General features: G+C 51.9%; 1 protein-coding gene across 1 annotated transcript in view; it reads right to left on the minus strand.

Annotated features, from left to right (window-relative positions):
• Window positions 1-13079, minus strand: part of LOC140394048 (kinesin-like protein KIF19) — a 467556-nt gene that overhangs the window by 273923 nt on the left and 180554 nt on the right. Inside the window, exon 13 of the mRNA XM_072480844.1 lies at window positions 7347-7617. Coding sequence (XP_072336945.1) covers window positions 7347-7617 — 271 coding nt within the window. The remainder of the gene's footprint in view (window positions 1-7346; window positions 7618-13079) is intronic.

The raw sequence follows: 13079 nt of genomic DNA on the forward strand, positions 1-13079 counted from the left end.
AAATGTGGAACCAAGTGAGGCAAATGGAGATTGGAGTGGAGGGACAGTTTAGCAATGAGCGGTAGAACAGGTTTGAATAGCCCATGATTCAGAGATTGGAAAGCAATGGGAGGCCCAGCCAACTCCACTTACCTTCTTGTGGCCGAGTGCAAGGACAGCCCAACTGAGCTTGAGTAAACCCGGCAAACACAGCACCTAATGTTTATGAGATGTTTGTGGGAGTGTCACTAAATGAAACATTGTCCCACACTTCTGGCTTTGCTTTCTGGATTGTCAATGTCACCTCAACCCTGTGGGAGGTCACTGCCCGGGAGCACATTCTGCGGTTTGTTACTCCTTGTATGCACAAGGTCGCTGACAGAGACCCATCAACTCCTTTCTCAGACCTAAAGGAATTTATCAAACTGGGTGATACAGGGCAGGAGAGTTGTTTTTTTTTTTTTTTTTTTTTTTTTTTTTTTTTATAAATGTTTTATTGAAAATTTTTTCCCAAACAACAATTTTTCCCCTCTTACAAAGCAAACGCAACAATAACAATACAGAAATTTTAAACAATACACAAGTAACAAAACCCCTTTATCTTTGACCTAAACTAAACCCCCCCTCCCCCCCCCCCCCCCCTCCCCCTGGGTTGCTGCTGCTGGTCATCTGTCTTCCCTCTAACGTTCCCCTAGGTAGTCGAGAAATGGCTGCCACCCGCCTGGTGAACCCTTGAGCCGATCCTCTCAGGGCAAACTTTATCTGCTCCAGTTTAATGAACCCCGCCATATCATTTACCCAGGCCTCCAGTCCGGGGGGTTTCGCCTCCTTCCACATGAGTAGGATCCTGCGCCGGGCTACTAGGGACGCAAAGGCCACAACGTCGGCCTCTTTCGCCTCCTGCACTCCCGGCTCTTCCGCAACTCCAAATAGAGCTAACCCCCAGCCTGGTTTGACCCGGGCCTTCACCACCCGCGAAATCACTCCCGTCACTCCCTTCCAATACCCTTCCAGTGCCGGGCATGCCCAAAACATATGTGCGTGGTTTGCCGGGCTCCCGCCACACCTCCCACATTTGTCCTCCACTCCAAAGAACCTGCTCAATCTTGCTCCCGTTATGTGTGCTCTATGTAGCACCTTAAATTGAATCAGGCTAAGCCTGGCGCATGAGGAAGAGGAATTTACCCTGCTTAGGGCATCAGCCCACATACCCTCCTCTATCTCCTCCCCTAGTTCTTCTTCCCACTTTCCTTTTAGTTCGCCCACCGACTCCTCCCCCTCTTCCCTCATCTCTCGGTAAATCTCTGACACCTTGCCCTCTCCGACCCACACCCCTGAAAGCACCCTGTCCTGTATCCCCTGTGTCGGGAGCAATGGAAATTCCCTCACCTGTTGTCTAGTAAATGCCCTCACCTGCATATATCTCAAGAAATTTCCCCGGGGCAACTTATACTTTTCCTCCAATGCTCCCAAGCTCGCAAAAGTCCCATCTATAAATAAATCTCCCACCCTCCTAATTCCCAACTGGAACCAGCTCTGAAATCCTCCATCCATTCTTCCTGGGGCGAACCTATGGTTGTTCCTGATTGGGGACCCCACCAGGGCTCCCCGCACCCCTCTCTGTCGCCTCCACTGTCCCCAGATATTCAATGTTGCCGCCACCACCGGGTTTGTGGTAAACTTTTTAGGTGAGATCGGTAGCGGCGCCGTCACCAGCGCCTCTAAACTCGTCCCTTTACAGGACTTTCTCTCCAGTCTTTCCCACGCCGCTCCCTCACCCTCCATCATCCATTTACGTATCATTGCCACATTGGCGGCCCAATAGTAATCGCCCAAGTTCGGTAGTGCCAATCCTCCTCTGTCCCTACTACGCTGAAGGAACCCCCTCCTTACTCTCGGAACTTTCCCTGCCCACACGAAGCTCGTGATGCTCCTGTCTATTTTATTAAAAAAGGTCTTAGTGATTAGTATAGGGAGACATTGAAATACAAATAAGAACCTCGGGAGGACCATCATCTTAATTGCTTGCACCCTGCCCGCCAGCGATAGAGGCTGCATGTCCCACCTCTTGAAGTCCTCCTCCATTTGTTCTACCAACCGTGTCAGATTAAGTCTGTGCAAGGTTCCCCAGCTCCTAGCGATCTGAATCCCCAGGTATCGGAAGTTTCTTTCCACTTTCCTTAGAGGCAAGCCTTCTATCTCTCTACTCTGGTCCCCTGGATGTATCACAAATAATTCACTCTTTCCCATGTTTAGCCTATACCCCGAGAAATCCCCGAACCCCCTCAAAATTCGCATAACCTCTATCATTCCCCCCGCTGGGTCCGACACGTATAACAATAGGTCATCCGCATATAACGAGACTCGGTGTTCTTCTCCCCCTCTAATCACCCCTCTCCATTTCCTGGAGTCTCTCAACGCCATGGCCAGAGGTTCAATTGCCAACGCGAACAACAATGGAGACAGCGGGCATCCCTGTCTTGTTCCCCTATATAGTCGGAAATACTCCGATCTATGTCGACCTGTAACTACGCTTGCCGTTGGAGCCCCATAAAGAAGTCTAACCCAGCTAATAAACCCGTTCCCAAACCCAAACCTCCTTAACACTTCCCATAAATACTCCCACTCCACCCTATCAAATGCCTTCTCTGCGTCCATTGCCGCCACTATCTCTGCCTCCCCCTCCACTGGGGGCATCATTATCACCCCTAATAGTCGTCGCACGTTAACATTCAGTTGTCTCCCTTTTACGAACCCTGTCTGATCTTCGTGCACCACCCCCGGGACACAGTCCTCTATCCTCGATGCCAGTACCTTTGCCAACAATTTGGCGTCCACGTTCAACAATGAAATGGGTCTATAGGACCCGCACTGCAACGGATCTTTATCCCTCTTCAAAATTAACGATATCGTCGCCTCCGACATCGTCGGGGGTAGAGTCCCCCCTTTCCTGGCCTCATTGAACGTCCTCACCATCAACGGGGCCAACAAGTCCACATATTTTCTGTAATACTCCACCGGGAACCCGTCTGGTCCTGGGGCCTTCCCTGCTTGCATGCTTCCCAGTCCCTTAATAACCTCGTCCACCCCAATCGGTGCCCCCAGGCCTACCACCCCCCGCTCCTCCACTTTCGGGAACCTCAATTGGTCCAGGAACTGCCGCATCCCCTCCTCTCCCTCTGGGGGTTGAGACCTATACAGTTCCTCATAGAAGGTCTTGAACACCTCATTTATCTTTCCTGCCCTTCGCACCGTGTCTCCCCTTTCGTCTCTAATTCCTCCTATTTCCCTCGCTGCTGCCCTCTTTCGCAATTGATGAGCCAACAGGCGACTCGCCTTTTCCCCATATTCATACCTCCTCCCCTGTGCCTTCCTCCACAGTACCTCCGCCTTTCTGGTGGTCAGAAGGTCAAATTCCGTCTGGAGTCGTCTCCTCTCCCTGTACAATTCCTCCTCCGGGGTCTCTGCAAATTCCCTATCCACCCTTAAAATCTCCCCCAGTAATCTTTCCCTTTCCTTGGCCTCTGTTTTCCTTTTGTGGGCCCCAATGGAGATCAGCTCTCCTCTGACCACCGCTTTTAGTGCTTCCCATACCACTCCCACAGGGACCTCGCCGTCGTCATTGACCTCCAGGTATCTCTCAATACACCCCCGCACTCTTGCACACACTCCCTCATCCGCCATCAGTCCCACATCTAATCGCCAGAGTGTTCTCTGCTCCCTTTCCTCTCCTAATTCCAGGTCCACCCAATGTGGGGCATGATCCGAAACCGCTATGGCTGAGTACTCAGCTTCTTCCACCCTAGAGATCAACGACCTTCCCAAAACAAAAAAATCTATCCGGGAGTACACTTTATGGACATGGGAGAAGAAGGAATACTCCCTAGCCCTAGGTCTAAGAAATCGCCATGGATCCACTCCCCCCATTTGGTCCATAAACCCCTTAAGTACCTTGGCCGCTGCCGGCCTTCTTCCGGTCCTTGAGCTGGATCTATCTAGCCCCGGGTCCAGCACCGTATTAAAGTCCCCTCCTAAAATCAAGTTTCCTACCTCCAGGTCCGGTATACGCCCCAGCATCCGTCTCATAAATCCCGCATCGTCCCAGTTTGGGGCATACACGTTAACCAACACGACCTCCATTCCCTCCAGCCTGCCACTCACCATTACATATCTACCTCCGCTATCTGCTACAATGTTCTTTGCTTCAAATGCGACCTGTTTCCCCACCAAAATGGCCACCCCTCTATTCTTTGCGTCCAGTCCTGAGTGGAACACCTGTCCCACCCATCCTTTCCTTAGCCTAACTTGGTCCGCCACCTTTAGGTGCGTCTCTTGGAGCATAACCACGTCTGCCCTTAGTCCTTTCAAATGCGCGAGCACTCGGGCCCTTTTTATCGGTCCGTTCAGGCCTCTCACGTTCCACGTGATCAGCCTCACTAGGGGGCTACCTGCCCCCCTCCCGTGTCGACTAGCCATTACCTTCTCTAGGCCAGTCCCATATCCCGCCTCCGCGCTCCCGCTCGCTCCCCCAGCGTCGCACACCATCCCCGCCCACCCACTCTTTAGCCATTTCCTTTTGGATTTCCGCAGCAGCAACCCAGTTGTCCCCCCCCCCCTTCTCCCTCCCTCCTCCCCTCCCCGCTAGATCTCTTTCTAGCTTGATTGCTCCCCCCATATTACTTCCGTAAGTCAGCTGACTTCAACTGACCCCGGCTACTCCTGCTCACTCCTCGACCTCCCCATGTGGGGAACTCCCATCCGCCTTGCGCCTGTCTTCCCGCCTTATTCTTTCTGGTGCGGGAACATCCCTTTACCTGACCCGCCTCTTATGGCGCAGCTCCCTTTCCCCTCCCCCTCCCCTTCCCCATTCTCCAACTATGTCCCGTCTTTCCCCCCTCACCGGCGCCCACATTTCCCCAATGTCTCCCCCCTTCCCTGTTTACTTCTCAATTAACTTCCACTGTAACATTATCAATAACATTTCCTGCAGCATCAGTCCCTCAGTTCCGATCCAATTTCTCTTCTTTGATGAAGGTCCATGCTTCCTCCGCCGTCTCGAAATAATGGTGTCTCTCCTGATACGTGACCCATAGTCTTGCCGGCTGCAGCATCCCGAACTTCACCTTCCTTTTATGCAACACCTCTTTGGCTCGGTTGAAGCTCGCCCTCCTTCTCGCCACCTCCGCACTCCAATCCTGGTATACCCGTACCACTGCATTCTCCCATCTGCTACTCCGCACCTTTTTAGCCCATCTCAGGACCTCTTCTCTATCCTTAAGGCGGTAAAATCGCACGATTATCGCCCTGGGTGGTTCTCCCGCTTTTGGTCTTCTCGCCGGAATCCGATTTGCCCACTCCACCTCCAAGGGGCCCGTAGGGGCCTCAGCACCCATCAGTGAGCTCAGCATCGTACTTGCGTACGCTCCACAGTCCACTCCTTCCACACCCTCAGGGAGACCCAGTATCCGAAGGTTCTTCCTTCGCGCTCCATTTTCTAGGGCTTCGATCCTTTCAGTACACTTTTTATGAAGTGCCTCGTGCGTCTGTGTCTTAACCGCCAGGCCCAGGATCTCGTCCTCAATATCTGTCACCTTCTGCTCCACCACACGGAGCTCTGTCTCCTGGGTCTTTAATGTCTCCTTGAGCCCCTCAATTGCCTGTAGCAACGGGGTCAGCACCTCCCTCTTCAGCAGCTCCACGCACCGTCTCACAATTTCATGCTCAGGCCCCCATGTCGCCTGCGCTTTCTCCGCCGCCATCTTGTACTTCTCTCTTTCTGACCCTTTGGTCGACGATTCCTCGCGCTGCAGCCGCCGCCGCCGGTTTTTTCCTCCTTCGTTTGGGGGGGACTCCCTTCTCACACGCCCCACACCGGGTTGCGTCGTCGAAAAATTCCCCGTTGAGGCTCTTAAAAGAGCCCGAAGGTCCGTCGGAGCTGGAGCCGCCGAAGCGTGCGGCTAGCTAGGCATCACCGCAACCGGAAGTCCCTTCAGTGGCCTTGATGAGGTCTTTTCACAGTTGTTCCCTCTGCTGCTAGAATTCACCTTTGATACAGGCCCTCAGGTCAGCTTGCAGCTTTAAGCTTGCCCTTCCCCCGCCTGCATGCTGGAAGAGGCCCTGTTTATCCTGTAGTTGCAGCCAAATCTTTCACTGTTTCTGCGTGTGTCTGGCAACCAAGAGACATACCCTTCCTGGGGGACACTGTCGGGGGAATATTGCCGCCTTCTTCCCACACCGGGAAATGTCAAACAAATGCCGTGGGGGCCCTGTAAAAGAGCCCAAAAGTCCGTTCCAAGCAGGAGCTGCCGAATATGCGACCTAGCTCTGCATAGCCGCACCCGGAAGTCTCAGGAGAGTTGTTTTAACAATTTATTTTTAACCAAGTATTTTTGAGTAATATATCATTGCCCTCTCCCACCCCACACCTGCAGTAATTTGATTTTGGCCCTGTGTCTGTCTGTCTTGGTATTTTATAGGCAAAAGGATAGGAGGCAGAGTCTGTTCCCATGCCACCACTAATGTCCAAACTAGATGGTCGGAATATGGCGACTAGGGGCTTTTCACAGTAACTTCATTGCAGTGTTAATGTAAGCCTACTTGTGTCAATAAAGAGTCTTCTTCTTATTATTATATATGGCAGAGACAATCCTGGACACAATGCGGGAGGGAATGTTGTGTCATGGTCCTAGCATCAGTTAATGTCACATAAGGGCCGTGGTAGTGAGCCGGTGATATAAGAGTAATGTGACTCAAGACTGGATGCCGAGCAGGTCAGGATTTGAACCTATGCCCATCCACCCCAATGGGCAGCAGTGGTCAGCACTGTTGCCTCACAGCATCAGGGACCCAGGTACAATTCTAGTCTTGGGTGACTGTCTGCGGGGAGTTTGCACATTCTCCCTGTGACTGTGTGGATTTCCTCCGGGTGCTTCGGTTTCCTCCCACAATCCAAAGATGTGCAGGTTAAGTGGATGGGCCATGATAAATTGCCCCTTAGTATCATCCAGAAACAGTGGTTAGCACTGCTGCCTCAACGCCAGGGACCCAGGGTTGATTCCGGTGGGATTTTCGGGATAGGATGGAGGATTGGGCCAGTGTAGGGTGGTGGTCTTTCAGAGGGCCAGATTAAATAGGCCGAATGGCCTCCTTCTGCACTGTAGAGATTGTGTAGGTCAGATTATGGGGTTACGGAGATAGGGATGGGTGGACATGGGTATAGTGCTTTATCGAAGGTTCTGTGCAGACTTGATGGGCCGAATGGCCTTGTTCTGCACTGTGCTGATTCTATGATTCACTAAGCTGGATACAATGATTGCTATGCATTATAACATTCTGGTTGCCTGACTGATCAGCTGTGTTTACTGTACCATCGATCAGCTGCCGCTGCTGCAGTATAATCTCATCACAGAGGGCTCGGTGTTGCTCGTAATGCTGGATGACAAAATCTTTCTGTTGCAGGATGTTCTCTTTGTGCAGCAGAGCGGACTGGATCTCTGTATTCTCCACCTCCAACTCGTGAACCTTACAGAGCAAACTCATGATTTCTTGCTGATCCTTGTTATTGAGCCACTTTGGGAGCAAGTCCTCCATCTTTGAGACTTTGGCCTTGGTGTCTCCCAACTTCTGTTCCAACTCGCACTACGGAACAAGAAGGAAAATGAAAACTTTTATTGTCTTTGCTCTGAAATGCCGATGACATCCTCAGTGAATGAGAAAGTGTGTTCATGGGCAGCACAGTAGCACAAGTGGATAGCACTGTGGCTTCACAGCGCCGGGGTCCCAGGTTCGATTCCCCGCTGGGTCACTGTCTGTGCGGAGTTTGCACATTCTCCCCGTGTGTGCGTGGGTTTCCTCCGGGTGCTCCAGTTTCCTCCCACAGTCCAAAGACGTGCAGGTTAGATGGATTGGCCATGATAAATTGCTCTTAGTAACCAAAAAAACAAAAACAAAGTTAGGAGGGGTTATTGGGTTATGGGGATAGGGTGGAAGTGAGGGCTTAAATGGGTCGGTGCAGACTCGATGGGCCGAATGGCCTCCTTCTGCTCTGTATGTTCTATGTATCTCTATGTATATCGTCCTAAAAACACAGGCACATTTCTGGATGGTCCACCACTATTTTTACATGGGATCCTTGGAATAGCTGTGCAGAGCAATATCTCAGAGCACGGGAGAGATGAATTATCACCTTCATTGCCTGGTTAGCAGCCTGCCAGAGTGAGTCACCTCTCGTGGTGAAAACCACTGAGCCAAGGCATCGGGAGGTTCTGATTCAAGTCCCACTCTATTCTGTGTGCACAGTACGAAGTCTTACAACACCAGGTTAAAGTCCAACAGGTTTGTTTCGATGTCACTAGCTTTCGGAGCGCTGCTCCTTCCTCAGGTGAATGAAGAGGTCTGTTCCAGAAAAATATATATAGACAAATTCAAAGATGCCAAACAATGCTTGGAATGCGACCATTAGCAGGTGATTAAATCTTTACAGATCCAGAGATGGGGTAACCCCAGGTTAAAGAGGTGTGAATTGTGTCAAGCCAGGACAGTTGGTAGGATTTCGCAGGCCAGATGGTGGGGGATGAATGTAATGCAACATGAATCCCAGGTCCCGGTTGAGGCCGCACTCAGGTGTGCGGAACTTGGCTATAAGTTTCTGCTTGGCGATTCTGCGTTGTCGCGTGTCCTGAAGGCCGCATTGGAGAACGCTTACCCGGAGATCAGAGGCCGAATGCTCTTGACTGCTGAAGTGTTCCCCGACTGGAAGGGAACATTCCTGCCTGGTGATTGTTGCGCGATGTCCGTTCATTCGTTGTCGCAGCGTCTGCATGGTCTCGCCAATGTACCACGCTTCGGGACATCCTTTCCTGCAGCGTATGAGGTAGACAACGTTGGCCGAGTCGCACGAGTATGTACCGCGTACCTGGTGGGTGGTGTTCTCACGTGTAATAGTGGGTTCCATGTCGATGATCTGGCACGTCTTGCAGAGATTGCCATGGCAGGGTTGTGTGGTGTCGTGGTCACTGTTCTGAAGACTGGGTAGTTTGCTGCAAACAATGGTTTGTTTGAGGTTGCGCGGTTGTTTGAAGGCAAGTAGTGGGGGTGTGGGGATGACCTTGGCAAGATGTTCATCGTCATCAATGACGTGGTGAAGGCTGTGAAGAAGATGACGTAGTTTCTCCGCTCCGGGGAAGTACTGGACGACGAAGGGTCGTCATCAAACCAGCAGACAAAGGAGGGGCCACTGTCGTACTGAACAGAACGGACTACTGCAAAGAAGTATACCGACAACTGAACAACCAAGAACACTACAGACAGTTACCCGCAGATCCAACCAAGGAACACATCTGCCAACTTAACAGACTGATCAAGACCTTGGATCCAGATCTTCAGAGCACCCATGTGCTCTCATCCCACGTACTCCCCGCATTGGAGATCTCTACTGCCTCCCGAAAATACATAAGGCCAACACACCAGGCCGCCCTATCGTTTCAGGCAATGGGACCTTGTGTGAGAACCTCTCTGGCTACATCGAGGGCATCTTGAAACCCATCGTACAAGGTACGCCCAGCTTCTGTCGCGACACGACGGACTTCCTACAGAAACTCAGCACCCATGGACCAGTTGAACCAGGAACATTCCTCGTCACAATGGACGTCTCGGCACTCTACACCAGCATCCCCCATGACGACGGCATTGCTGCAACAGCCTCAGTACTCAACACCGACAACTGCCAATCTCCAGACGCAATTCTGCAACTCATCCGTTTCATTCTGGATCACAACGTCTTCACCTTCGACAACAAGTTCTTCATCCAGACGCACGGAACAGCTATGGGGACCAAATTCGCACCCCAATATGCCAACATCTTCATGCACAAGTTTGAACAGGACCTACTCACCGCACAGGACCTACAACCGACGTTATACACCAGATACATCGATGACATGTTTTTCCTTTGGACCCACGGCGAAGAATCACTGAAACGACTACACGATGACGTTAATAAGTTCCATCCAACCATCAGACTCACCATGGACGACTCTCCAAAATCAGTTGCATTCTTAGACACACTCGTCTCCATCAAGGACAGTCACCTCAGCACTTCGCTTTTCCGCAAACCCACGGATAACCTCACGATGCTCCACTTCTCCAGCTTCCACCCCAAACACATTAAAGAAGCCATCCCCTATGGACAAGTGCTCCGTATACACAGGATCTGCTCAGACGAGGAGGAGCGTAACAGACATCTACAGACGTTGAAAGATGCCCTCGTACGAACGGGATATGGCACTCGACTCATCGATCGACAGTTCCAACGCGCCACAGCGAAAAAACCGCACCGGCCACCTCAGAAGGCAAACATGGGACACAACCGACAGAATACCCTTCGTCGTCCAGTACTTCCCCGGAGCGGAGAAACTACGTCATCTTCTTCACAGCCTTCAACACGTCATTGATGACGATGAACATCTTGCCAAGGTCATCCCCACACCCCCACTACTTGCCTTCAAACAACCGCGCAACCTCAAACAAACCATTGTTTGCAGCAAACTACCCAGCCTTCAGAACAGTGACCACGACACCACACAACCCTGCCATGGCAGTCTCTGCAAGACGTGCCATATCATCAACATGGATACCACCATTACACGTGAGAACACCACCCACCAGGTACGCGGTACATACTCGTGCGACTCGGCCAACGTTGTCTACCTCATACGCTGCAGGAAAGGATGTCCCGAAGCGTGGTACATTGGCGAGACCATGCAGACGCTGCGATAACGAATGAACGGACATCGCGCAACAATCACCAGGCAGGAATGTTCCCTTCTAGTCGGGCAACACTTCAGCAGTCAAGGGCATTCAGCCTCTGATCTCCGGGTAAGCGTTCTCCAAGGCGGCCTTCAGGACGCGCGACAACGCAGAATCGCCAAGCAGAAACTTATAGCCAAGTTCCGCACACATGAGTGCGGCCTCAACCGGGACCTGGGATTCATGTTGCATTACATTCATCCCCCACCATCTGGCCTGCGAAATCCTACCAACTGTCCTGGCTTGATGCAATTCACACCTCTTTAACCTGGGGTTACCCCATCTCTGGATCTGTAAAGATTTAATCACCTGCTAATGGTCGCACTCCAAGCATTGTCTGGCATCTTTGAATTTGTCCATATATATGTTTCTGGAACAGACCTCTTCATTCACCTGAGGAAGGAGCAGCGCTCTGAAAGCTAGTGACATCGAAACAAACCTGTTGGACTTTAACCTGGTGTTGTAAGACTTCGTACTGTGCTCACCCCAGTCCAACGCCGGCATCTCCACATCTATTCTGTGTGCCATGCTTCAGGTAAAAAGTTAAACATGTTCTCCCAGTGAGACTTCAAACATCCCACGTTCCATTTGATGATGAGCAGCGGCCTTCCGTTGCCCTGGCCAACACCTAGTCCTCAAAACACCTCAAACAGGTTTGAAAAGGAGAACCACTCAGCAGCTCAAGGCAACATACTCTGTGCAGAAAGTGCTGATAACAGAAGCTACCGTTGTTCAGTGTGTTTCCATATCAGAAGAATCCTATCATTCAGAAAACCTGGGTTGATTTTAGCAACAGTAGAAATGGCAAGAATTGGATTCTAGCTTTTATATTCAGTTCTAAATTGTCGCTATAGTTAGCAAAAGAATATAACCCTCAGATTCTTTGTGGTATCGAACGCAAGATTGTTTTATGAGGTTCTGAGTATTGGCTATTCGCTCACATCAGGTGCTGCGGGTAGAATCTGCAATAACTATTCAGGCCAATTTTCCAGCGCTTACACCTGTTCAACTACCAAATGCTTTCCTCACTCACACTGCCAGCTCTCTGCTGTGTCTGCCCCAGGGCTGCATGCAGCCTGCGCCTCATGGAAACGTGCACACCTTTCATCCCCTGGGAGAGCTTCTTAATGAGCAGCCGAGTTGCTGTTCTCTGCTGCTGCACTCTTTAATGACTGCTGTGCTGTCAGTTCCAGATATAACCTCTACATCGCGTGTCAGTGGCTTCATTTCCGGAGACGATTCTGCGTCGGAGTCAGCAGGTGGGACTTTTGGGAGTACTGGGATCTGCTGCTGTTGCTGGTTATTTTAGCCTTAATCTGAGGTTCAATCTGAGGCAGCATAAACTGCAAACCCGCCAAACGCCTTATCCTAGGAGTGAGTCGAGTGAATCTTCTCTGAATTGCTTCAAACGCAATATTTTTTGTCCTTATTTGAGAAAAGAAAGAAATAACTGTATTCAAAGCAGTTTAGAAAAGGTTCACTCGACTCATTCCAAGGATGAGGGTGAACAGGTAGGGCCTACATCCACTGGAGTTTAGACGAATGAGAGGGGATCTTATTGAAAAATAAGGTCCTGAAGGGATCTGATAGGGTGAATACCGGGAGGATGTTTTTCTTGTGGGAGAGACTATAACCAGGGGCCACAGTTTAAGAATAAGGGGCGAAATTCTCCGTTATCGGCGCGATGTCTGCCAACTGGCGCCCAAAATGGCGCAAATCAGTCGGGCATCGCGCCGCCCCAAAGGTGCGGAATGCTCCGCATCTTGGGGGGCCGAGCCCCAACCTTAAGGGGCTAGGCCCGCGCCGGACGAATTTCCGCCCCGCCAGCTGGCGGAAAAGGCCTTTGGTGCCCCGCCAGCTGGCGCGGAAATGACATCTCCGGGCGGCGCATGCGCGGGAGCGTTAGCGGCCGCTGACGGCATTCCCGCGCATGCGCAGTGGAGGGAGTCTTTTCCGCCTCCGCCATGGTGGAGACCGTGGCGAAGGCGGAAAGGGAAAGAGTGCCTCCACGGCACAGGCCCGCCCGCGGATCGGTGGGCCCCGATCGCGGGCCAGGCCAACGTGGGGGCACCCCCCAGGGCCAGATCACCCCATGCCCCCCCCCAGGACCCTGGAGCCCGCCCGCGCCGCCTTGTCCCGCCGGTAAGGTAGATGGTTTAATCTATGCCGGCGGGACAGGCATTTTAGCGGTGGGACTTCGGCCCACCCGGGCCGGAGAATCGCGTGGGAGGGCCCGCCAACCGGCGCGGCGCGATTCCCGCCCCCGCCGAATATCCGGTGCCGGGGAATTCGGC

The sequence above is a fragment of the Scyliorhinus torazame genome, chromosome 17 (genome assembly GCF_047496885.1).
Source record: "Scyliorhinus torazame isolate Kashiwa2021f chromosome 17, sScyTor2.1, whole genome shotgun sequence".
Lineage (NCBI taxonomy): Eukaryota > Metazoa > Chordata > Chondrichthyes > Carcharhiniformes > Scyliorhinidae > Scyliorhinus > Scyliorhinus torazame.